This window comes from Mus musculus, chromosome 2 (genome assembly GCF_000001635.26).
Source record: "Mus musculus strain C57BL/6J chromosome 2, GRCm38.p6 C57BL/6J".
Lineage (NCBI taxonomy): Eukaryota > Metazoa > Chordata > Mammalia > Rodentia > Muridae > Mus > Mus musculus.
Window position 1 is genome coordinate 101,724,918 of NC_000068.7, and position 27,583 is coordinate 101,752,500.

General features: G+C 47.1%; 1 protein-coding gene across 9 annotated transcripts in view; it reads right to left on the minus strand.

Moving 5' to 3' along the window:
• Prr5l (proline rich 5 like) overlaps nt 1–27,583 on the minus strand; it is a 169,943-nt gene that overhangs the window by 11,808 nt on the left and 130,552 nt on the right. For all 9 annotated transcript variants that reach the window (XM_017319279.2, XM_017319278.2, XM_006500236.4 and 6 more), the window contains 4 exons: nt 21,809–21,866; nt 16,370–16,461; nt 9,688–9,828; nt 4,507–4,633 (listed from right to left, as the gene is read on the minus strand). In XM_017319279.2, the coding sequence (XP_017174768.1) occupies nt 4,507–4,633; nt 9,688–9,828; nt 16,370–16,461; nt 21,809–21,866 (418 nt within the window). The remainder of the gene's footprint in view (nt 1–4,506; nt 4,634–9,687; nt 9,829–16,369; nt 16,462–21,808; nt 21,867–27,583) is intronic.

Below are 27,583 nucleotides of genomic sequence, written 5' to 3' on the forward strand. Positions count from 1 at the left end.
GCTGACAGTTTGGGCATGAAGGATGGTGGACTGTCCATAACAGCTGCAGAAGAGCTTAGCTTTTGGATTCTAACTCAAAGGGCCCAGTGACTACACACCCAGCACAGTACACACAATTTGGCCAGGGCCTGCACTGCTTCTTGCTGCTAGTAACTCTGCACCTCTGAAACTCCTTTAGTTTCTTGAGAGGTCCATCTCAAGAGAGCTCTCCACGACCCTGGAAGTCCTCCCATTGGTCCTTCCTGACTGGGTAGCCCACCACCCGCTTTGTTTACTCAGCTAATTCTGCCCATTTTACATTTCCCCAAACAGACCCCACTTCCTACAGGGAGCCTTCCCCAGTGTCCTGGGTGGGTGGGCCCTGTGCTTCTCCCGTAGAGGATCTGTGTAATTTCGCCCCTCACTGGACTGTGGGCAGGGGTACATCTCACTTTGCTCACAGGTACACCTGCAGCAGCATGCAAGGTGCCTGGCAGAGAGTATGAAAACATATTGCTAAGATGTCTGTAAAATGAAAGGATAATGATCTAAAAACCGCTTAAAAGAGAATAATGGCCACCCTTCTGTCCCTTTCAAGACAACCTTTCGAAAACAAGGACTGGGCTGGCAGAATGGCTCAGCAGATAAAGGTGACAGTCACCTAACCTGTCAACCTGAGTTCAAACCGCAGAACATACATGATAGAGGGAGAAAATGGCCTCCTATACACTGTTCTCTTTCCTTCATACTTGAGTTGAGACATGAATGGATGGACATTTGTGTGCAGGTGTGCACACACACACTAACACACCAAATAAACAAATAATAAATAAATATTTAATTCATTGAATTTTAAAAAACGACACTATCCTCAATACAAAGCCTCAGGCCTCACCTTAATATGACAACGTGTATTGTTTTTATTTGGGTTGGAGACAGGGATACCTCCTCTTAGGATTCTCACATCTACTCTGACAGGGTTTCTCTGTGTAGTCCTGGCTGTCCTGGAACTCAGTCTGTAAAATTGGGCTGGCCTTGAACTTAGAGATCCACCTTCCTCTGCCTCTAGAGTGCTAGGATTAAAGACATGAAGTGGGACCTAAAGAGATGGGTTGTCAGTTAAGAGCACTGTCTGTAGAACCGTGAAAGGCAGCCTGTTTTGACTGAACGAAGCTTGCTCCGGAGACCCAAGTAGAAAACTCTACAAGGGACGGAACAGTGAGCCACGTTCCCAGAGACAGGTGCCTGACACCACAGAGCCCCCAACTCCATAATCCTGTGAGTATCAGTTATGCAAAGTCCCAAGCTCCTGGCATTCTGGCTAGACTCCACCCTCACAGTTACCTGACAATAGCCAGGTATGCTCCTCCCCACAGCTATCCTGCAACTGCAAGATAGGCCAGCCCACTATAAAAGAGGCTGCTTGGCTCCTCCCTCCCTCCCTCCCTCCCTCCCTTCCTCCCACCCTCCCTCCCCTCCTCCTCCTCCTCCTTCTCTCTCCCTCTCCCTCTCCCTCCCTTCCTCCCTCCTCTTAAGTTCTCACCTTTCTTAATCTCTAGCTCTCCTTTTCCCCTTCCCTTCCCCCCTTCTCTCCACGTGGTCATGTACGGCATCTCTCTTTCTTTTTACCTTCTCTCTTTCTTTTGCTTTTCTACAATAAAGTTCTAAAACCAAAGACTGTCTCTGTTCATCAAGGCCCGCCATGCTTGAACAATGCAATAGGCTTTCCCCTAAAGAGCCCTGTCTAACCTCCCGCCAGAAGGCCTTACTGCATTCCGGACCAAGGACTCTCACCCTCGTGGAAACAACCTAGCGCCCCATTTCCGGTTGCCCTCTCTTCACTTCAGCCCCGGGGATGACGGAGCTGTCCCAGGGCCTCCACTTTGTTCTCAGCTCTTCTGAGACATATAGGGGTGTCTGGGATGTCCGAGACTGAGAACCTGTTATCTCTGGCTTCCTTGAGACCCAGAGACCTCGGACTGCTCCCTGTCCACCCACCTCAGACTGGGTCTGTGGCTTCCACAGCCAGACACCCACCTGGGGCCATGTGTGGCAGTCCTCTGTATCTGCCTGCCCAGAGAACCTGGTGGGACGCATGTTCTCTCCCACCCCCTTTATTCTCCCACGCCCACTGCCCCACAACTGTCTGCTCTTCCAGAGAACCCAGATTCAATTCACAGCAGCACAAGATGGCTGAGAACCGCCCATAACTCCTGTTCCAGGGAAATCAAAGCCCTTTTCTGGCCTCTTCAGGCTCCAGACACACAAACACGTGTGCACACACACAGGCAAAACACCCATAACACACACAAAACAATAAAATAATTTTTAAAACATGAAGATTAGTGAACTAAAGGCAATGAAGAAGCAGGTTCAAGCTGGAGGATCAGAGGTTGAAGGTCATCCTTGGCTACATAGTAAGGCTGAGGCCAGCTCCGACTACATGAGACCTTGGCTCAAAATTCCTGTTCTTTGTTAAAGACGTTACATAAACAGGAGTTCAAAGCCAACTATTTGAAAACCACTTGTTCCCTGGATGTCTCTCCTGTATGTGAGACCATATATTTCAACACACTTGTTTGGTTTTCTCATTAATCTGTTACAGGGATCTGTTCTAACTACAAGCTTATGGGGATTGAAGTAAAGTTTTTGTTGTTGTTTTGTTTTGCTTTGCTTTGTTTTTTATCTTCCCCTATATTGGAATTGGGCCCTGACTATGATGGAGTTCTTGGCATAATACCACTAACCTACTGGCATCCTGATATCTCCCTGGGTCCCTATCCCTGAAATGACATGAGGCCAGAGAGTAATAAGGAAGGGAGGGTCCATGGAGACAGAGGCAATACAGCATCCAGCTTAAGGAAGAGGCAGAGGGCAGGCAGGAGACTGCCTTCCTTCAATAGCTTTCAAATTTATGTGAAGGGAGTGTGGAAGAGATCAGAGAATGAGCCAGTGAGACCTGGGAGTCAGCTGAATGGAGCCAGCCTCCTCCAGTCTGTGGCTGCTGTGGTAAAGCTAGTATCTCCAGAGAAACAGGACCAGGGCCAGGAGGGCAGCTATTGGAAGGCTCAGCCTTCTACACAAAGAGGCCCAGAAAGGGCAGGCAGCATGCTCTCTGGAAACTGTTCCTTGTCCCCTTGGCTTTGAAGCTTAACTACAAATCCATCACAGTGGGATGAGGGCCAAGTGAGTGTAACCCAGGTGATGTTTCTCATTCTGCACCTTTCTGTGAGTGCAAGCTGCCCTGGCTCTGGAGTACACCAGCCCACACTGGTCTAACAAGCATGTTCAAACACCCACTCTATTGTGGCATAGCTGGACATCAGGGCCCAGTGCAAATGCTGAAGACAGAAACAAGCAAGTGTCTGCCTTGTATGGTCTTACATCTTAGGCAGTAACTGGAGAATCTTTATCAAAAGTCTTTCATGAGGCTGTTTCTACCAAGGCCATGTTTTTGTTGGGAACTATTCTATAGTATATTGTACTATGACATCAGATGTTTCTACTGAGACTGTCTAGACTGTGCTCTCACTAGGAGAAGATCTGATTCACCTCTAGATTCTATACAGAGACTAAGGCACTGCCTGGTTCTGTAGTACCATACAGCCACCAAATCAGGAGACCCAGGCAGAATCTATTCCCTAATCCAAAAGCCCTGCTGTCCCTTGCAGTGAAAGATCTTATAGTACTTACAGAAGTAGAGTGGGGACAGTAGATGAAAGATCTGACTATAAAAGTGACATGGTGGCTACTGTCAAGGGAAGAAATATCATGGGTGGGTTTCCACTCAAATGAGTAACAGATGTTGGATTGGCTAGTTTTATGTCAACTTGACACAAGTCATCTGAGAGGAGGGAACTTCAATTGAAAAAAATGCTTCCATAAGATCTAGCAGTAGGAAAGACTATATGGTGTTTTCTTAATTAGTGATTGATGGGGGGAGGGCTCAGATCATTGTGTGTGGTTTCATCCCTGCATTGGTAGTCCTGGATTCTACATGAAAGCAGATTGAGCAAGCTATGGGGAACAAGTCAGTAAACAGTACCTCTCTACGGTCTCTACTCAGCTCCTGTCTCCAGGTTCCTGTCCTGTTTGAGTTCCTGCCCTCATTGCTTTTGATATTGGACTATTATATAGAACTTTGAGTGACATAAACCATTTCCTTCCTAAGTTGCTTTTGGTCATGGTGTTTCATTATAGTAACAGTAAGCCCAACTAAAGCAGGTATTATACGAAAATACAGTTTCTGGTATTAGATACAGAAAAACTAATGAGAAAGATCAAAGCCATTGGTCAAAGGAGTGGATGAGACAGGCATTACTACAGAGATTGGAACCAGTCTCTAAGGAAGATTGGTAGAAGGGCAGGGTTGCTGCCACATGGTCTCAGAACATCTGTAACTAACAAACCAAGATTTACACTGGCCTTCACTAGAACAAAGCTCTGGGCAGACAACTGGCGCTTGGAACCTCATTATAAGCATCATTATCCACAAGCCTCTAGACTTCAGAGCTAAGTGCTTCTTACCCAGTGAGTACGTGGGGCCTGAGCAGCTGCGGTCCCCGCTGATGCTGAGAAAGGGAGACACCACTTGCTTCACCAGCTCCTCCAGCTGCAAGTAGCCCTCACTTGGGCCTGTGGGCTCGTGAACACTCTACAAATGAACACCCAAGACAGATAAAGGTCAGTGTAATGTCAAAGCAGTGGACATTTGTCAACACCTGCCAATGACCCTCCTCTGTGCAGAGGGCAGTGTGGCCACAGTCAGCCTCCCTGTGGTTAGAATGAAGGATACAGGCCAGAAGCACTGGGCACTTGTCCCAAGTCAATAGATGAAAATGAGAGAGAACAGGAAATGGAGAGGAGGCAGGAGATGAGAGAAAGGATAAATGCAAGATTTGGAGCTGTGTGACTCTCCCAGGGACATGGGACATGGGGACATGGTTTACACTGAGCCTTTCAGAGGGAGCAGCCCTCATTCCTCAGACCCTCTGCCAGGTTGCCTAGCAAAACACAAATGACAGGTTTTCCTGGCCCTGTACAAAATGAAGATGCAGGGCCTTGAACTGAAAATTAGTAAGAATATTGAAGGGGAGATGAGCGTCTATTAAAACAGACACTGAGAGACAAATGTATATCTGAGTTCAAGGCCAGCTTGGTCTACAGATCAAGTTCCAGGACAGCCAGGGCTACATAAAGAACCCTGTCTTGAAAAACAATACATACATACATACATATATACATACGTACATACATACATACATACATACATACATACATACATACATATGATGTTTAAGAAGCAAATCCAGAAACTGGGCCTTTTAAGAACAAAATCTGGCCGGGCAGTGGTGGTGCATGTCTTTAATCTCAGCACTTGGGAGGCAGAGGCAGAGAGGCAGAGAGGCAGAGAGGCAGAGAGGCAGAGAGAGAGAGGCAGAGAGGCAGAGAGGCAGAGGCAGAGAGGCAGAGGCAGAGAGGCAGAGAGGCAGAGGCAGAGAGGCAGAGAGGCAGAGGCAGAGAGGCAGAGGCAGAGAGGCAGAGAGACAGAGAGGCAGAGAGGCAGAGGCAGAGAGGCAGAGAGGCAGAGAGGCAGAGAGGCAGAGAGGCAGAGAGGCAGAGAGGCAGAGAGGCAGAGAGGCAGAGAGGCAGAGAGGCAGAGAGGCAGAGAGGCAGAGAGGCAGAGGCAGAGGCAGGTGGATCTCTGAGTTTGAGGCCAGCCTGGTCTACAGAGTGAGTTCCAGGACAGCCAGGGCTACACAGAGAAACCCTGTCTTGAAAAACAAAAAAACAAAACAAAAACAAAAACAAAACAAAACAAAAAAATGAAGTCTAGGTTCACCCAGGACAGTGTAAGTGGCATAGTCCCAATTCTCACTCTAAAGGTGAGGGGTGGTGAAGCCCAATGATTATCCCACCCCCAGAAGAGCTCACCTACAGCATGCAAGCATTTCACAAAAGCACTGCGTATGAACAAACACACAGGCCTCCCGACAACCAGGGACAGGTCTCTCTTCCAGTGGATCCAATAAAACCCAGGAGACTTAAGAAAGTTGCTTAGTATAGCACAGCCAATAGATGACAGAAACAAACAAACAAATCCTCCACTGGACTGGAACCCAAGCTGGCTGGCTATGAGCCCATGTGACCACTACTTGTTGCCAGGTTAGGAAACAGAGAAAATGCACAGAAAAGTCCAGGGCAGGAGAAAGAAGGCCTAGAAAGTGGTTCTAGGTGTGTCTCTGCAGTAAGCACAGTAGGAGTCTTCAAACTTGCATGTGAGGTAAAAGCCCTGGGTAAAAGCCAAGTGGCAAAGACCCAGAGACCAGAAAGGACAAAGGCCTAGGCAGGGAAAAAAAGGAGACATGACAGCCAAAACTGGAGGGGAGTTGTAATACATCTGCTTTCTAGAAAACCAGCAGGCTCCTTGTGAACTGTTTCTCACTGCAGGGGGCTTGAAAGTATGCCCTCCTGTTGAGGGGTAGCAAAGACCCAGAGACCAGAAAGGAATAAGGGCCTGAGAGGGAAAAGAGACTTCAGAGGACTCTGTGCTTACCCAGAAAGAGTATCTCCTCAAATTCACAGAAGAGATCCTGAATGGTTTCCCCGTAAAAAGCTAAAGCTCACCACAGCCCTGCAAGTTGTCTGTGGAGTGAAGCAAGTGGGGCCAGCTCCTGCAGATTAGGGATCCATGGTTGAGATGTGGTTCCCAAGTAAATGGGCTTTTCCTTGGCCCTTTTCTGCTACACCAAATGAGGCACAGATGCCTGGGTGTTGGATGGTTTAAGGAAACAAGAAACCTGAAAAGAGGCTACAGATTATATGCAAATTTGACAAAATATAAGCAGGGTTTGCAGTCTGAGACTAAAAAGGGAAGGGAAGAGACAGATGTGGAGAGAGTGACTATATTGGGATGAGCTTGACTGTGGTGCTAGAAACAGGCTTGGCGATTCTCTACCCCCTCTGTCCCAGCTCCACCCTCCCTGAGCTCAGGTAGCAGAATGTTTAGTGTTGGAAAGGAGGGGGGGAGGGGGTGGGACAGGAAGGAAGGCTGAGAGGTGGAGAGAGTAAAAAAGACTAGGACTGGTTGACTGACCCAGCTCACACAGTTCAGTTTATACTCCTGAGTTAGTTAGCCAACTAACTCTCTGACCTTCCAGTACCCTGACGTGGGAAGAACAGGAAGATCCACAGTGGGGACTGTTTCATGGCCCAGTTTTCCAGAACCTCAACACAGCCATGGAACTTCTCAGGCTATATTCCTCACTTCTAAAGGAAGAAGCCATCATGGGACTCAGGCCAGGGATCTTGGGTTCTTCCTAACTGGTTCCATCACTTTCTGAGCCATGCTCAATGAGCACCTACTTTTATGACCAAGGGTGCTGAGGGCACAGCATAGGGAAGAAGTTTAAGAGTTGCTCTGGACAACAGTGTTTAGAGCAGAGAAAAAAATGAGCACCAAGACCCTAGCCCTGCAGGGACCAGGAAGGCCACAGCACAGGTCAGCATTAGAGAGTCAGGTTCTAATGTCTGATGGAGGGATGAAGGGGCTTTAGGCCCAGGGACACACTTGAGCAGATTCCCTAAGATCAGCTGCAAAGAACTGCATATACACACCGTGGTGGGGAAAGGGGACAGGCCAGAGTAGATAGACATTCTGGTACACCTTCAGAGACTTTAAGGGGGGTGATGTCATGTATTGTTGGGTTGTTCCACACAAACCCCAGAACCTCAAAAGGCTTTTGTTACAGAAACAGGTCTGCATGCTCCACTTTCAGATGGGGAGGGTCCTCAAAAGGCAGCCATGACCATACATGGAAAGAGATGTATGGTAGTTAAACTTGACTGTCACTATGGAAACACCCCTTGGGCAGCATATCTAGGTTAATAGGGGTGGGAAGACCCACCCACCTCACGCACAGAGCCATTGCCTGGGCTGTGGTCTCAGGCTGCATAGAAAGAGGAAGCCAGCTGAACACCAGCATTCATCTCTCTCTACTTGCTGATACAGATACAAGATACAGCGTGGCCAGCTGCCTCACCTTCCCGTTACTGTGCCTTCTCCGCAACGATGACTGTAAGCTTAAGTAAGCAGTTCCCCTTCTAAGTTGTGTTTGTCAGGTATTTTGACACAGCTGAAGGGGAAGTAAGTAATACTGGATGGCGTTATAAGTCAAAACAGAAACAGAAAGTGGAGTCCAGCCTCCTAACCTCAGTCCTAGAATCCTCAGGGGCTCCTTTTCCACGCTCCATATTTGGGAGCTAAGCCCTGAATTCAGCATTTCAGATGTAAGCTGCGGGCGCTTTGCCACGCCCATCCTCCTATCTACAAAAAGGCTAGCTCTAGAAAGATACCCACCCTTATCTCTAAGATGACCCTGCCTCCTTTCTTATTACAGGAAAGGGGAATACGCTGAGGATAGCCCCAAGAGAGTCAAAAGCACAGCAGTGGGGGGCGGGGGGGGGGGGAGATGGGGCTGGTGATATCTCATTAGTCAACAGGAGCCTGATGGAGGAACCTGAGACTGTACACCCATCCATGGGAAAGAGCTCCCTGGGGCATGTTGGTTCCATCTGACCACATTCAAGGTCATAGTTGATTGGGCAAACGGGAGATCCAAGCCCAACATGTGCCAACCAGATAGATCCCTCCCTACAGAAGGGATCAGGATGCTCACAGTTCTGCATCTGAGAATCTTACTACCTCCTACCAGCTGAGAAATTTCACTCAACTGCATAAGAGTCCTGTCCTGTTTTTGTTTCCTCATCTGGAGCATGGGAATAACAACAACGCTGACCTCATAAAAGGGCTTATTTGGACTGTTTAAGAAAAACAGAACATTTATAGTCCTTGTGCCTGCACCTGGCAAACAACCAGAGCCGGAGAAGTGTTAGCTCATCTTCCTGTTGCTGATTTAAGACTGGGATGAGAAGACAGGATGGAGCCATCTGGGTAGTGTCTCCCTGGAAACAAACACCATGGCATGTCACATCTAATCTGGTCCAAATAATTCCACAAACAGAGAAAAGACCAAGTCTAAGAGCATCCGGGCAAGGCCACAAGAGAAGGCATCAGAGAAAAATCAGGAAGAATGATCCAAACAGAGACCAAGAAGTGACCAGAGCTCGGAGACCTGACATGGTCTTGCTTTTTCATGAAGCCCATCTAGGAGTTCTAGTTCTCTCTTGACTCAATGACAGCAGATACTTTGTCATCGTTTTCAATCCTTGGCTCCTTGGCATAGTTTAAGGGCTGACAAGGATGTGTACCCTTCACTAGCCGGCACCACAATAAATGGTTACTTTTGTGCTCAAGACTCTGGGCTGGGCGCTGAAGGTACAAGCAGGAGAAGAAATTTAGTATCTGTCTTGACTATCCCAAACAACGGTGTTCAGGGCAGAGGGAATGTGGGTACCCAAATCTCACCCGAGGGATGGAGAAAGCCACAGCTCCCAGGAAATCAGGCTCCAGGTGTTTAGTTCTTTCCTGACTCCAAGACTAGCCCTAAGTAGAGCAATAGGGTCCTGACAGGTGCACAGCAAAGGTACAGGAACCGGTGAACCAAGAAACATGGACAAACAAGCAGAAGAATGCACGGCTCTGCCACAGGGCTCTGTGATTCCACCTCCTTCCCACCTCCATCACAGCAGGATCCTGGATCCTTCGGCTGATTGCTGCCACAAGGGACAGGGCCCCTTGGAGCTCACCTGCAGAATGAGCAGCATTTGTATAACAGAAGAAGGCAACTTGGACTGTGCCAACAGCAGCACGTCACCCAGCTTCACCTTCAGCAAGACCAGGTCCCGGAAGCCCAGCAGGGAGATCTGGCGGATGGTCAGCTCCTGTCCCTGGGGGAAGAAGACATGTGGAGGGGTAAGAGGTGAGTGCTTGCTGGATCCCCACCAGCCTCAAGGAGTCCAGGGCAAGTGTTCACAGTGCACTCGGGATGGACTAGAACAGGCATTGGCAAGGCCTGTGGGCTGTCTCAGAAGACCAGGCTCCAGTTTCCTCTGGCATTAAGACAAGGTGTGGCTCAACCTGCCTAATTAATCGAAGACAATAAAATACCCATGTAATAGGGACCATGGTGTCAGGAGATTACAGTGGGTGGAAATTAGTGAGAGAAAGGAAGGTGGGAAAAGAGAGAGAAAGATCACTGCTCTCTCCTCCCCAAGGCCACTTCCTCAATTTCATCTGTTAAACATTTAAGTGCTCATCCCATGTCAGGCAATCGACCTTACATGGTTACGGAAGATGTTAGATTCTCACATAGTCACAAGTAATTAATGAAGAAAAGTAGTGAGGAGCATGTGAAAGGAGTAAGAAGAAGGAGTGTGACTATTCCAGTGGTTGGGGCAATGGGTGGGGGAGAAAAGTGCCAATAGTTATAAGAGTTTGCATTTGGTAGGCTCTGTGCCCTAGGCAGGACCCTAAGCATTGCGATATAAAGAGTGAGTATAATCTCCACACAGTATGCTGTGGTTTGTATGTGTCCTTCTCATACTCATTTACTGGAACCCTGGGATTTGGAAAGACGGCTTCACATTTTTTGAAGATTTATTTACATTTATGCATAAGTGTGTGAAGCAGGGATAAAGCAATTTATACCTCAATGTTTTACATCTTTCTTTCTATGCCATTAAGATGATTACAAATTACAAATGAAAAGTAGTGTTGAGCTGGGGAGATGGCTCAGCGATTAAGAGCACTGACTGTTCTTCTGAAGGTCCTGAGTTCAAATCTCAGCAACCACATGGTGGTTCACAACCATCTGAAATGAGTTCTGACACCCTCTTCTGGAGTGTCTGAAGACAGCTACAGTGTACTTACATATAATAAATAAATATATCTTTAAAAAGAAAGAAGAAAAGTAGTGTTACTTGATCTTTGTTGGGTCTCAGAGAGTACATATGTGCAGAAATTGCCATCATGCCTTAGCTCAGGCTGGACCAGAGAAGGATCTCTGACTGTCAGATAAAAGCCAGAATTCCTTAGGAACATATGAGATGGGTTCCCACCCATCAAAAGGGACATATGGCTCTCCATTGACAGGTACCTGTGGCTGGCCTCAGTCCCTATTCACAAGTACTTGTTATAGCTCAAGGCTGCCACACTAGCCTCCTGGCCCTTTTGCTAGCCACCAGCCTGTTCCAGATCTTTTTTTTTTTTTAAAGATGCATTTTTTAAATTTATATGAGTACACACTGTAGCTGTCTTCAGACACCACAAGAGGACATCAGATCCCATTACAGATGGTTGTGAGCCACCATGTGGTTGCTGGGAATTGAACTCAGGACCTCTGGAAGAGCAGTCAGTGCTCTTAACCGCTGAGCCATCTCTCCAGCCCTGTTCCAGATGTTTTTATAACAGCACCCCACCCCCATTCTTTCCTAGTCTCTTTCTCACAATTCTGTTTCTTGCTATTCTACTTGCTTCCATAGTCCTGGCTGTGTCCAGTTTGCTTTTTGTTCCCCCTTGGCTCTGGCCTCTGCCACATGCCTCTGCACGTTTTCTCTGCTCCTCTTACCTGTGGAGCGGCCACCACAGTGGTTTCTTTACAGCACCCCTCATGTACAGTCTTATTCTCTCAAAATCTAAAACATTGGGAAGCTGGTATTACCCATGCCTGACAGCTAGATAGCTAGTAGGGCAAGACCCAGATTCGTTGCTCTGTTTAGGCCAGGCTACTTAGTCATACAGGATGCTGGGGGCTGACAGAAACTATCCAAGTTGTGTCTACACCCCTTATGTGGTATCAGTAGTAGAAGTGTTTAATTTAAATCATACAAGGCAGAAAACGTGGAGGCAGGAAAGGGCAGGCAGATTTTTTGAAACTCGTCTGAATGTCAATTTGGAGGGAAGAAGAGAGAGCAAGGAGTAGGAAGGCAATTGCAGACCCCCCCCCACACACACACACACCAGTCACTGCATTACAACTTTGTATTACTGGTCTTTCTGGGAAGCCCCCAGAGGCTCCCCAGGCACTGGAGGCCTCTCCACTTTGTTTTGGATTTCACTTCTAAATCATTAAGTAAGCTGTCTTCAGGCTAATATTCAAACAGTTAAGACACAGTTAGGACAAGCAGGTGCCACCTTCTGTAGCATTCTTGGTATCCATACAAGAAACCACTCTTCAAGTTGGGCAGTGGTGGCGCACGCCTTTAGTCCCAGCACTTGAGAGGCAGAGGCAGGAGGAATTCTGAGTTCAAGGCCAGCCTGTTCTACAGAGTGAGTTCCAGGACAGCTAGGGCTACACAGAGAAACCTTGTCTCTAAGAAAAAAAAAAAAAAAAAAAAAGGAGGGGGGAAAATTTCATCTTCTGAATTTTTCTAGACAGTCTCTAGCTCTATAAACTTGCACACAGAACCTTTAAACACACAGAGGCCACACTCTTCATGCCTTTACTTAGCTTAGTGTAACTTGGACACCTTTGCAAATCAGCGCACCATGCTTCTCCCCTGCCCTGTACTACATTAAGGACACTTAGTATTCCGATATGTGAATATACTCTAACTGCCACAGCATCAACTAAAATGCCCCTCCCCCTTTTAACCACACCAATGCTGCAATAAACATGTTCATCCATGATTCTCGGGACACTTTTGTCAGTGTATGCAGATCGACATCAGTCTTCGAAAGAAAGCGTACACTATCAACATCTGCCTTTACAACGGGATGCAATGATGGCACATCTGCCCTTACACTGGGATGTGGAGATGGCTCATTACTGTGAGAGCTGAGCAAGGATGAAGGCCTGAGGGTGATGGAATCCACATTTAAAAACCAGATGAAGTCTATCATCTCAGCACTAGATAGGCAGAGCTAGGGATTCCAGGTCAGTCAACCTAGCCAAGTCAGTAAGACCTTGTCTCAAAAAATATGCAGTCAAGAAGGGCACCTGACATTGGCCACACACACTTACTTTAACGGATCCTGCCACATTCCCCTCTCAAAAGAATGCACTGACTCATCTGTATCTGAGAGCACACTTTCTCATACATTGGAGAGTATAGAAATGACTGTTTAAGTGGGTAAACACGGTAGACATGCAAGAGCAACCTATTCCAAACCCACCGGTACGATCAGGCCAGGGAGGCTGGGAACAGATCCAAAAAATTAGGGCAACATCTCAAATCAACCTGTTTTTCTATTGCTACTCCATCCCTTCCCACTCCATCTCCTTTCCAGAATGTTCTCAGCAGTACCTCTTCACACAAGCACCTGCAGTCACTTGGGAGTGGGCTAGGCAGGAGGGTCACAGCACTCTCCTGGAAAAGATGAAAGACTTCGCCTTCCAGTCTTCTAAGCTAAGGTTAAACAATACATACTCAGAAAAGAAGCGACTCTGCTTAGTAAATGGCCAGAGGGCTGTATAGCTTCAGTACCATCTACCTCCCTTGTGGAAAAGTGAGTCCAAGCGATCCTAGACCAGAGTGGGAGACGCAACGTACATCAAAACCGTCCTCAGTACCCCATACTTGTGTATGGGCATGATACACATAATGTGGACCTTACATGGATGGTCCCAGTAGCCACAAAGGCCTTTTCATGTACAAACGCTGGCCTCCCATGCTGTCAGGAAAAGCACTCAACCGGGAGAGATGAGGTACCCAGTTTATATTAACAGAAACAAGCCAATCACTGTTTGGCTACCACTCACGACCGTTAACCAGGCACCTGGGTTGTTCTCAGACTCTGTTGTGGCTTCACTTCATAGTGGATCAGAGAAAGGACACCTACTCATCCAAAAGTAAAAGCAAGTCTATCTCCTTGTAACCTCTGTCCTTGAGACAGAAAAATTACCTCCACATTACCCAACATGCAGGCTGCCCACATAGCGTGCCTTCTGCCCATTTGTTCCGGATCTCCTCACCCCCTTTGAATTCCACCTAAAACTTTGAATCCGGGTCTCTCCCTCTCCATCTTGTCTAGCAAATAAAATGAATCAGTACAGGCAGATGCCCTTCAAGGTCAACAGGGAAGAGAGTGGCTAGGTGGGTGGGCTGCTTAGTTGGGGGGGGGGGCAGGGACATGCATGGAGTGGGATGAGCAGCCATGCCATGCACAGCCGATCCTAGGTCTCTATGACTGTGTTCCTGCCTGGCTCTGAGTCCCCTCAGTGCCCATCCTGACTCACACCCCACATTCCTCGGCCATTGTCATGTCCTGGCAGCTGCCGCACAAATGACCCTCACCTGTGTGTGCATCTTCTTCCTTTGGGTTAAAGAGATCGAACAAAAGATGTTGTGTTTGAGAGAGAGAGAGAGAGAGAGAGAGAGAGAGAGAGAGAGAGAGAGAGACAGACAGAGACAGAGACAGAGAGAGACAGAGAACGAACTAGGATATGTTTGGTAAAAACATGGTTATGGCAAGGTGGGAGGGTGTGCCTCTGAGGACGCATGGTGAGGCATCCCTTTCCCCAGAGGTACCAGTCATACAATGGATACAGTATGGAAAAGAGTTTATTTAGGACATGGGTACGGGGGATGAAGAGGAAGTAGAGATAGAGATAGGCAGAGAAAGACAGAGAGAGGGAGAAGAACAGAGACATGGAGAGGAGAGGAGAGGAGAGGAGAGGAGGGGAGGGGAGGGGAGGGGAGGGGAGGGGAGGGGAGGGGAGGGGAGGGGAGGGGAGGACAAGGAGAAGGAGCAGAGAGAGTAAGAAGGTGAGGAAGGGGCAAACAGCCCCTTTTATAGTAAGCCAGGCATTACTTGACTGTTGACAGGTAACTGTGGGGCACAGCCTAGAAGGAATGCTATCACAAATGATGGCTAAATTCTTTTCTCATATGTCCATATATCAAAATTCATTATTTGTCATTTATATAAAATTCAATGTTAAGGTAACACCTAGTATTTTTATTTGCTACATCAGTGAACCCTACCCTCAGGTCTGTCTTTCTGAGGACCTGCTGCTTGCTAAGGGGCGACAACTGCAAATGAGAAGGAATCTGTGGGCACACTGAGCATGACGAGGGGAGCGGACTGCAGCCAGGCTTCTGTATTACAGGAGAGGCAAGTCTGCAATGGGAAGCGACATCACTGAGCAACATTTAAATGTTGGGTATGGAGTGCTCCTTTGAAACACCATCAGTGAAGTGCAAACAATCTGGGGTGGGGGGTTCGCTGGGGAATAAGGAAATTCCAACCATTGTTGGTGGCTCTGCCTACTACACTCATACTTCAACAAGGCAGACCAGGAAAAGCCTTAACCCCAGGGGGATGAGAGGAATGTGAGCAAGCTGCAGGTATGTGCAAGCAATTTGGAGAGGAATAGCTCACCAGTTAAGCTAGACTTCCTGGATAGCAAGACTCAGAGATCTGCCTGTCTCCCCCAACCACCGTTGTGCAGCCACACCGACTTCTAAACAGGAGACAAGAATCTCAATGCAGAGCCTCACGCTTCCATGGCAAGCAAGAGTCTTCCCCCTAAATCTCACACTCTAGAAAAACACTTATTATTGTTATTACTTTAAATTGTATCTATATGTTTGTTTCTTTGTGTGAGTTTGTACATATGAGTGTAGGGGCCCATGGCGTCTGGAAGCGGGCATTGGGTCCCCTGAAATGGGAGTTACAGGCAGTTGTGAACCACCCACCCACTTGTGGATGCTAGGAATCACAGCCAGAACCTCTACAAGAACAGTGCAAACTCTTAACTGCTATGCTCTCTCGCCAGCCCTAAATCGCTATCCCATGTTTTGCAGGGACTGATGTGCGTAAAGTTAAATAGCCTTGACAAGCCCACACTCTAGAGCTCCAGCCTGCACATCCTCCTACCCAGCCCGATTCCATCATGTAACTCTCTCTGGGTGAGAGGCCATCAGAGACCAAGGAACGTCATTCTTTCCCACGGCTTCAGGACAAGAGCAACTTGCTTGAAATGTGTTTCAAGGGTCCTAGCAGGAGGGGGAGGAAGGAGGGAGCAGCAACAGAGGGCAATAGGGGTGCAAACCATCATCGTGCACCAGACACACACATGAAGCTATCCTGATGAACCAACACTTTCTGATCAATGTGCACTAATAAGGTACTTTAAAACTGCACTTCAAAGAGAAAGCCTGTGGAAAGGACGGGTGGGCTGAGAAGGAAAGAGAAGGAAAAAGAAAACTCATCTTGTTCAGTGTGTGTGTGCGTGTGTGTGTGTGTGTGTGTGTGTGTGTAATTTCAAAACCATGAAGGTAACAAGAACCTACAAATTGCTGGTAATATATAAGACCCTCTTTTCACTTGAAGTCAGAGGTTAAACATAGACACGGAATGCTCAAAAGACCTCTGGAGCCCTTACTAACAAAGATGCCCCACCTCCAGACTGTCCCCCTCTTAGCAAGAGGCCTGATCACCTCGGTCAGTGGAGGAGACAGGCTGTTGCTCTCCAGTGATACTGACCTGAACCGGATAAAATATTGCCTGCAGGGTAGGGAGAGTCTCGGTGAAGAAGTGGTCCCAGACTTCAGCCAGAACCTCAATCCGATTGTCACCTACACACAGGAGAGTAGACAGGAGAAAGAAGAGAACATGCCATTACTCACAGAACAGACCACAGGGCAGCTCCGCCTCAAATGTAAAGTCTAGTACACTAGGGAACATGTAGTCGAGAGCGGTAGCACCGAGGGAGCACAGTCACAGTGCTCCAGGGTCTTTCTACCCTCGAATTCAGAAAAGGGAGATCACATGATAAACATTATCCATGAGTAAGCCCTCCTACCCCATCTTACAGACTCAGAGACACCATGTAACCAGACCAAGAATACAGAGAAAGACAAAGCTGGGGTCCCTGACCTCACGTTCTTTACCTGCTTCTTCTGAAGATTGTTTGCACAGCAGTACACTGATCCGTTTGCACAATTATACACAGCTGTGTCTATCTGCATAGTTAGATACTGCTTGGTTTGCACAGACATACAACAGTCTGTGTACACAATTACAGACGGCTCTGTTTGACCAGTTATACACTTTTCTGTTTGCACCACTACACACCGCTCTGTTTGCAGTTATATATGGCTCCGTCTGCAGTTACACCCTGCTCTGTCTGCACGGTTGTTAGTCCCTGCTCCATTTGCACTCTTGTCATACACGGTTTGCAGTTATGTACTCTGGCCTGATCCTGGGCTTGAACTGTCAGGTAAGAAGTAAAAACGAGATCTCCAGCATCACTTTCACCCACTGTTGCAGCTGGGAGGCACCTTCTGACTGTGCCTGCTCACCCTCGAACCAGGAAGCCAAAGGCCACCCACAGGCTACAGTACACAGGTCACCTCATGCCACTGAAGGGACCCGAGAGGGAGAGAGCCTGGTTGAGGTGGCAGCTGCTTAATGACCTAGATGTCAGAGCTGATGGGCTACTACTGTCTGCTCATCTTGAGCAGAGAAACTGGGTCAGCCAAGACAAGACACCAAGAGCCGTGTTTGGCAAAACACCATTAGTTCCGTGGAACAAATCTTGATAGACTCATTTAGTGTCTCCCGTCTATTAATTTAATGGCCAATAAAAGCAATGGCTGGGGAGAAAGCTCAGAACAAGGGCAAAGCTAGTCGCTAACAGCTGCTGGAAGGTCAGGGTGGATGCAGACTTGTGGCATCCTCTGCTTTCCCTGGCAAAGCACTAATCAAACATTGCTAGAATTGTCTTCAAATAGAGCTTGAGAGTCTGAAACAGGTCTGTCCATGTGTGGAGCATCAAGCCAGACACATCAGCAAACCACTATGGAAAAGCCTTCATGGCAAAAAAATGGCAAGGGCCAACTGTGCAGGCTGTGGCAGGTGCCAGGTCTATCAGTGGCAGGTGCCAGGTCTATCAGCGGCAGGAGGCACCATCTGACCCAAAGGGGTGACATTACAGAGCAAGCCTTTCTAATAAGTAGGAACACTTTCTGTTTTCTCTTAGAGAAAGGACACTACTACAAGATGGAACACACAGCCAAGAGGATCTGTCTCCTTTTCCTGGGTCTTCATCCTCAGCTAGACCTCCCTCGGGCTTTGGAGTGTGGCTAACCAGGCTTAAGCTCTGCCCCTCAGACTCACCACACTTCCTCACAGCACAGAGACTCTGCCTATGAAAATTCTTCTGCCCAGACTTCTCTTGCCCACCTCCTCGGCGAACTTGCCTGTTAATCCTCATAGATTCAGCTCAGATTTAATTCTTATAGGAAACTTCCTCCAGCCAACTAAAGCCCACCCTGAATACGTTAGCAGTCCTAACCTTGGCTACACACCCCGAATCTCTAACATACTCACACATGACTGACATATTTTAATATATGATAATTTGATTCATATCTGTTCCCATTTCCAGTTTAGCTTCCCCAGAACCTACAAAGGACCTGGCATTCAATTACTAACTGATCAGCCACATAGAATCATCTTTCAATGTAAGCGATACTCATTCACTCACGGGTTGAGGTAGGGACATTCGGTTTCCTAAATCCAAAATGAACCCCAAGGTGGGGTAAAGGCTGTTCTGACTGCTTTGTTTATAGCCCTTATCTGAAGCTTTCTACGGTGAAGGGGAGGGAGAATCCTGTGGGACAGCGCTGTGCCTGCTTCCACGCTAAGACAGAGGCCTCATGAGTGTATAAAAGAGTCCTTCCACCATGGAGCTGGGAGGTACCTTCTGGAAGGTTGGATCTGGCTAATGGCTGCAAAGATCAGAGAGGAAAGAAGGCTCCGGAAAGTCTTCTGTGAGAGCAGCAGACACAGACCAACAAAGGAAGAAAGAGGTAGCTTCATTTTCAGAAACAGCCTGTAAGTCAGAATCAGCTCCCTGCAAAGGTGAAGGGGTTTGAATGGAAGGTTCTAGATGGCTGTCATCAAATCTTCCCTTGGCTACTCCACAGAAGTTGTCAGTGGCACACAGGATGCTATAAAAACATCCTGAGAAGGACGGTCAGTGCAACTGTAGAAAACAATATGGTGGTTCCTGCCCAGCAGTGGCTGTCACATACAGCTGAAGACAGCAAGAACCCTGAGTGGGAGCAGACATGGGCTAGGGCGCCTTCACTAAGCAATGGCATACACAGGGCATCTGGTTATTCCCAAACAAGAAACCTTTCAACCAAACAAAACCTTTCTTGAAGTTCTAATGCATGGAACCAAAGAATAGCATTACTCTGTTTGAAGATGAGGACACTTCTTAAATGTCCTCCTAAGCTTGCTCAGTATGCAGAAAAGGCTCCAACAACACAAACCTGAGACTAGGGAGCCTCATGGAAACGCCTGCACTGCGTCACTGGTCCCCTGGCCATGCTTTGGGTTTATAGGCACAAAATCTTGGATGATCTTCAGACATCCCATTGACTCTCCATCTGTGGGTTTCCACTCAAGTCCATCTCTAATTGAGGGTCACTTGTATCCACACTTCCACCTTCCTGATTCAAGGACATCTCAATCTTACTCAGCACCTATTTCCTAGGGCTGGTTTTACATATTTCCAGGAGCTCCAATAACTCCCCAGAACTGACATACAAGATATACAGACTGACACACAAGTGGTATAGCCAGGAACAAATGCTTCTTGCCCCTTCCTTGACTGGAGGGCCACCTTCCAATACCTGTGAACTAACCTGATTCCCAGATTCAAAGAACCACTGACTTCGTAGTCAGAACAAGTCACCACTGATGGATGAATGGATAAAGAAAACATTATCTAGCTATATACTGGAGTAACTGGCCTCAAAAAAACCTATGTGACTTCTGACATGTGCCAACACACATGAACTGAGAGGTCATTATGTCCAATGAAAGAAGACACTTAATAAAAATACGATTCCTGTATTATCCCTATTAGTCAAAACTCTGGAAGCAAGGTGTTAACAGTGGTTGTGAGAACACAGGACAAAGAACTGGAGGCCATGACAGAGAGGAGAAAAGTCAGGGCTATGAACCGTGACCGGGTGACAGGCAGACATCGTACATCATGTGTTTTTATCACAACGTCAAATGAGATCTTTAATTTATTTTTATTTATTTATTTATTTGTGTGTGTGTTTGTACGTGTGTATGAGTACATGTGTACCACATGCAGGTGCCCAAGGAAGCTAGAAGAAGGAGAAGAGCGACTCAGATGCTCTAGTGCTGGAACTACAGGCAATAGTGAACATCCTCCTGATATGGGTACTAGGAACTGAACCTAGGTCCTCTGCAAAAGCAGCAAGCCCTCTTACTTGATGAAACATCTTCAGCCCCAATATCAAAGAATGTAAAGCCTTGACTTAGTGGGTATTTACAGACTTAGAGAACAAACATTACAGTCTTTTTATGGTCCAGAGAAAAAAGTGTGTGTGTGTGTGTGTGTGTGTGTGTGTATCCATTTCTACCATTGGTTATTTCCAAAGGTTGGGGGCGGGGGGGGGGCATTTACTTCAAGACAAACACCAGAACTTTCTAGCAGCTATCTCTTATTTTTCTTCCAACTTTGTCTTTCCAGGTGCCATAATATGGTGTCATTCTCATGAAATAGGGGAAAATGTTGTTCACTGGACATAATGTCCTTCAAGTTTTTGAAGTCATATACTCTAGTATATGGTTAGATAAAGCCCTATGAAGTCTGTGTCTGGACATCCTTCTCGCCTATCATGAGGATATTTGGCTAGAGCACAAAGAAATGGTAGCTAGCCACCTGTGTGCAGAGTATGGTGTCATAGGTATGTTTTACTCACTTCATTCCTTTAACATTAGACACTGGGCCGGGCGTGGTGGCGCACGCCTTTAATCCCAGCACTCGGGAGGCAGAGGCAGGTGGATTTCTGAGTTCGAGGCCAGCCTGGTCTACAAAGTGAGTTCCAGGACGGCCAGGGCTATACAGAGAAACCCTGTCTCGAAAAACAAACAAACAAACCAAAAAAAAAAAAAAAAAAAAAAAAAAAAACATTAGACTCTGAACTGGGGATGTAGCTCAGTTAATAAAGTACTTGCTTAGCATGCACAAAGCCCTGGGGTTTAATCTCTAACAGCATAAACCAAGTGTAGTGGTGCATACTGTAGTCCTAGAACTTGGGAGGTGGAGGCAGGAGGATCAAGCAGAAGTTCTAGGTCATCTTCCACTATGTGGTAAATTTGAGGCCAGCCTGGGATACAAGAGGAGAGAGAGAGAGAGAGACAGAGAGAGAGAGAGACAGAGACAGAGAGAGACAGAGACAGAGACAGAGAGAGACAGAGAGACAGAGAGAGAGACAGGGACAGAGAGACAGAGAGACAGACAGATAGAGAGATTGGGATGGAGAAATGTGCCAAGATTCACTAGAGAACCAGAGAACAAGCTAGCCAAGTCCCTAGAAACTCTCAGTGGAATGGAAGGGGTGGTCTGCTCTATCCTTTGAGACTACCACCTGACCTTTCTCTCCAGTCACTTTCTTTCTATCCAGTCACTTGGATTACAGACAGACCAAGACATTTTCTTCATCTGTCAGATCACATAGCATTGAGAGCCTGTTTGTCTACTGTTCCCCAAATTGGGAGCACCTCTGTCTAGTATGATCCCAAGAAATATTGCAATGGGGGATAGAAAACAGCTTGGAACAGACCAGATGGACCAGAAGCATCTGCAGTAGAGCAAGTGCCCCTTTCCCTTCAAAGGGCACCCCCAGGATGCATCAGTGGGAAACCCCTTACTTGGGTCTCCACTATCACCCCCTTCCCAGCCCATTTTTGCAAAAGCAGTCTGTGTTGCCCTGACGGGGGCGGCTGGTTCAAACCCCTGAAGGCGGCAAGAGGCAGGGGTGACTCACTCACTGGGAATCTGCTACTTTTAGACAGATGTGGCTCAACCCTGCCAACACCAGAGTCTGAGGCAGAGCCCCATGCACCAGCGCCTCCTCGCCCCATACTTGCCTTCACACAGCTTGATCTTCTCCTCCACAAAGGACAGTCCTTTTGCAAGAAGCTGGTTCTGCCAAGAGAGAACAGAGATCACAAGAGCTGGGTGACTCTGATCCAGGAGACTGGACTAGAGGCAAGCTACACTAGAGGGCATTTTTCCAACTCTTCCAATTCCCACTCGCAGCGCAGACTTTCCAGGCCCCTTGTGCTAGTCAGGTTTCTAAGTGTAAGAAGCCCTTTGTCCTGGGAGAACAAGAATCTCAGAGGAAGATTGTGAGACACCACACAGCCCAAGGGTAGTAAGCCAAAAGGCCAAACGCAATCACCACCCCACTCATCTCTCAAACTAAGAGATACAGAAGGGACCCGGTCCAATTCACTGTTGAGCCCAAAGCCCTTGAGGCTCTTGATGACTTAAACTCATATGGAGAGCCTAGACAAATGGGAAACTAAACAAAGTGAGGTTTTGGGGCATTTGGACCTTTTTTTTTTTCCTTTTTAAGAATAAATTTGGAGCCAGACATGGTGGTGCAAGCCCAGAATTCTTGAGGCAGAACCAGGTGGATCTACGTAAGTTTAAGGCTAGCCTGCTCTACATAGTGAGTTTCAGATCAGCCATGGCTACAAAGAAAGACCTCCATCTCAAAACAAACAAATTCAAGCAGCTGGGTAGGTGGTTCAGTGACTCTGGTCTTCCAGCATTCCCATCAGGTGGCTTGCAATCGCCTGTATCTCTAGCCCCAGTAGGGTTCAACTTCTCCTGCTCTTGTTGACCACATACCTACACACACACACACACACACACACACACACACTCATAATTAAACAAATACAAAATTTAAAAAGAATAAATCTATGGTTCCTCATACTTGATACAACAGAAAGAGATCAAATGCCAACTTTTAGGCAGCCTCGATTGCGTGTCTATCAACAGGGTGCATGGGAGAGTTGTAAAGAGTCAGGCTAAGTTCTCTCCGGTTACAACTAGCAATGAATGAGTATCCCGCATCTATCAGAGAATTTGAATCCTTCATCGATTACCAATGGCTGCCAGCTCATAGGAGGTAAGACATTCTTCCCAGTTGTAGAAGCTAAGCTCTTTTCCACTCTACTCTGAAGCATCTCACTAAGACCTCCACCTTGTGTGTGTGTGTGTGTGTGTGTGTGTGTGTGTGTGTGTGTGTGTCCCTAACACACAAAACCACCCTTATGTGAACTACAGAAACTGAGATCACTGATGGCCTGGTACCTCTCTCTGAGCCTCTCTCATTAGGTTATCAAAGACCTGTGCTCCCTTGTCAGGGCGGTAGAGAGCAAAGGCCAATGTTTTCCTCCCACAGCCCTTTATAAAACCCAAAGCTCCCAATACAGGTTAGGGTTTCTACTGCTGTGATGAAACACCACAAGCAAAGCAGCCCACAAGCGAATAGGTTTATTTGACTAACATATCCTGAGTTACAGTCAATTGTGGGAAGTCAACACAGGAACACACCATGGTAGGAATGTGGAGGCAGGAGCTGATGCAGAAAGGCCATGGAAGGGTGTTGCTCATTAGCTTGCCCCTCATGGCTTGCCCACTCTGCTTTTTTATAGCACCCAGAACCGCCAGCCCCGGGGTTGGCACTACCCACAATGGGCTGGGCCCTCGCACATCAATCACTGATTAAGAACAGTGCCTGGCTTGCCTGGAGCCCAATCTTCTGGGGGCATTTTCTCAATTGAAGTTCCCAGCTCTCAAGATAGCTGTCAAGGTAGTCAGCACAATACTGATGACGGCAGTATATGTAGTTGAGTGGGAGGAAGGTAGGTACCACAGCAGTTCAGGTCCTGCTCACCTACTTTATAGACCATGTCTTACTATGTAGCCCAGTCTGGTCTCAAACTTGTAACCTTCTTCCTCTGCCTCCTAAGTACTAGAAGTGTGCCTCCAGCCCCCTTCTTGCCTTCGCTAGCTTTCTTCGCTTTTCACTAGCTGTACTGTTGTATTATGTTTTCAATTGATTTCAATTTAAGAACATTTATGTTTACTGTTTGCAATCACGCATCTGTGTCTGTCTGAATGGGAATAAGAACACACAAGTGCAGTTCTCACAAAGGCCAGAGGCATCGGATCCCCTGGAGCTGGAGTTACAAGCAGCTGTGTGTCAACCAGTGTGGGTGGCAGGAACTGAACCTGGGTCTTCTGCAGGAGCAGTACACACTCTTAAACCGCTGAGCCATCTCTCCGGCCTCACATTTAAAAATGTTAACGGACATATAACACAGTTGTGTATTTGTGACACTTCAGTGCATGCGTGTCATGTGTAGCAACGAAATCACAGTACGTGGCATATCTCAGATGTTTAACATTTCTTTCTGCTGGGAACATTTAAATTCTCATTATTATGATACCACTGGCATATCATTAAGTTCTTACAAAAGCTAATGATTATAGACACATACCACCATACATAGCCTTAGTAATCAGTGACAGCGGTGGCAAGAGCTTAACATCTTCCCAGGAGTGAGAAGTAAAGAAAGCCAGCGATGGCAGGACTTTAATGGATGTACTGAGGGTTTCTGGGGGCATGTGTGTTTGTGTGTTTGTGTGTCTGTGTGAATGTGTCTTCTTCCTTGCCTCTGTGAGTGCATGATGTCCATTTACTCTTTGGAGACAGGGTCTCTCACTGAACCTGAGAACACTATTACTATTTCAACAATAGTCTTATTTAGCCAACAAGCCCCTAGCATCCTCCTGCCTCTGCCTTCCCAGCACTGGGGTTATAACATGCAACCAGGCCTGGCCTTTTCATGGGTGTTGGGAATCCAATCTGAGGTCCTCATGCTTGCACAACAGGATGTCTCTCCTACCTCTGTACCAAGAAAGTTATCAAAAGCGCTAGCACATTTCTGGGACAGGCACACATGATCCAGATTCTAAAATCCCACCAGGATTCAGATATGACCCCATTTTAAAGTGTAATTGGCTACTGTTTGATTTCAAGATGGCACATGGAACTCAAATTAGAGTCAGAATAACACCATACTGAAGCATGCCAATTTTGTTGGAGGGGAAAAAAACTACTATGGACTGTAGAGGGAATTACATCACAGCCCCAACCTATTCTCCAGCTCTGGCCCAGAATGCATCCCGCCTCTGGGTCAGAAAGCAAGAACACAGTCCGATGTCAGCTGATCTAGACCTCCTGGCAGCCAAGATGGATGAGAAAGATTGCTCAGATGAGGGGAAAGGACAGTAGTCACGCCACCTGAGCACAAATCCCACTGTGACCTTAGAGCAGTGATTCCCAACCTTCCTAATGCTGTGACCCTTTAATATAATTCCTCATGTCATGGTGACCCTCAACCTGCAATTATTTCATTGCTACTTCATAACTGTAATTTTGCTTGTTATGAGTCATAATATAAATATCTACTATGCAGGATAACTGATGTAGGACTCCCAATGGTGTCACACCTATAGTTTGAGAACCACTGCTTTAGAATATCTGCCCCAGCACGAGGCTCTCAGAAGGTCATCTCTGCACTGCTAAAGACTCCTGAGTGTCAACACTGGTACCCCTTCCTTCCCATCACCCTAATTATATACACTAAGGGAGGCTATGACAAACTAGGGTGCTAAAAGAAACTAAGAAAACAAAACCAAAAATTATTCCATGTTATGATATGAATTAATAAATACTTCTAGGGCTACGGACATACCTCAGTAGTTATGTACTTACCAGGCAAGCATGAGGACCTAAGTTCAAATATCCAGCATCCAGGTGGCAGGAGAGTGATAGTAAGTACTGATAGCCCCAGTGCTGGAAGAGGGTTGGGGCAGGAGGTTCCCCCCGAGGTTTGCAATCTACCAGCCCAGCTCCAGGTTCAGTGAGACATTCAGCCACAAAGGAATAAGGTGAGGAACGAGAGACAGGGCATCCGATATCCTGCCTCTGGCCTCCACATGCACACAGACACAGGGACACACACATCCATGAATACTTGGACATAGCACACACACACACACACTCACACACACACACACACACACACACACACATGCATGCACAAACAAACAACACTAACTATGTCCATTAGGCTTTTAGATCCTGGAAGACAAGGACCACTTCTTACTTTAGTTCCCTACTCCAACAGGATTCTGGGTACAGCTGGTGTTCTGCAAATCTTTGTTGAACTTAAAATCAGCTGCCTATTTTGGTGACAAGTACTATATTGTATTTTTTTAAGGAGTCAAGATAAGAATCAGAATGTTTTTAAGGCGGGTGGAGGAGGTGACATAGGGTCCCTAAATCTGTTCCCACTTTCTTCATTTGGTAAAAATGCCTTTGTCCGAATCAGAAGGAATAGATTCCAACAGACGGCCCAGAGCCTCCTTCCTGGCCTTTGGTCTTCTCCCTTCAAGGAGATATTAGAAGGAAAAATATGTGTTTCCAAGGAAAAGGAGTTATTTCTGGCTTAGGAGGGGAAATGACACAGAAAATTCTTTCTAAGGCTCTCATGATACAGAGCACAGAAACTCTGTAGCTTGGATCAAAATAAACAAAAGTGTGGGGTCTGAAGGAGCCATTCGGGTCATATAGTCCTTGTCCCCACTTGGAGCCTGTGGTCACCAGAGTCTGCTCACACACAGATTTGCTGATATTTAAGGGGCTCCATTTTCCAAGAAGCTCAAACTCCTTGAAAAGCATGCCACAAATGCTTTGATCTTCCAGGGACTGAGGTTAGGGTAGAGTTTCCTACCCCAGATTCCAGCCCACAAGAATGCAGCTCAGATTCCACTAGGACTCCTCCCCTCAGTGCCTACAGAGCAGTCCAGGATTCTCAGGACGCCCCAGCACCTAGCTTCTCCCCACCTCCAGAACGGGTACCTTGTCCTGAATTTCATTCACAAACACCCAGACCACACACACACACACACACACACACACACACACACACACACACACAAAATTCAGCCACAGCTGTATTCTTTGCTCAGATGCCAGGACAGCTCCTGTCCCCACCCCTCGCCTAGAACACCACAGGTCAAGACAGAATTTTCCCTTCAGAAAATCTGCAGCCATACAGGCTCATACATCTCTTAAGGTCTAGCATTTGAAGGGTCCTGAAGTTAGAATTTACTGCTCTGCAGTTGCCCCCCAGCCATCCCCTGTGTGTGTGTGTGTGTGTGTGTGTGTGTGTGTGTGTGTGTGTGTGTGTGTGTTTGTAAGGAAGGTATGGCCAGATACTATAACATAAAACACAGGGAGTTTGGAGCCACTACCTCCCAGACAGAATGTGCACGCTTCATGCCCACACCCACACCCTGACCTATTACTGCCATCCTACCTACAGTGTAGAAACCTGACTTGTGTATGTAGCCGTGGCAGACCTGTGGGAAGGAGATAGAAGTCCACACCCCATTACAGCCACATGGCCTACAGATTTTGAAGATCACACCACTGCCATCCACTCTACCTAGGAAGATGCCAATTTGCCATCTATGGGACTTAGGCTTGCTCAAAGGTTCTGAGAGACAGAAACCAAGGAAAAGAGAGATCGGAAGTAAGAAGGAAAGGGGGGAGGAAAAAAGCAAAGGGGTTCAGGAATGAGAAAGAGGGGTATGTTTTAGCTCAGGTATTCCCTACCATTTTTCTAAGCATCTGTTCTTCCTGTTTCTCACCTCAAAGAATTCTCATCCCCGCCAAGTGCCTGGATCTAAAAGGTTCTGACAGACATTTGCTGCTAAATGACAGTGGCGACAGAGTTGGAGACTCTGCTTTTCTCATGACCCCTCCTAGCTCA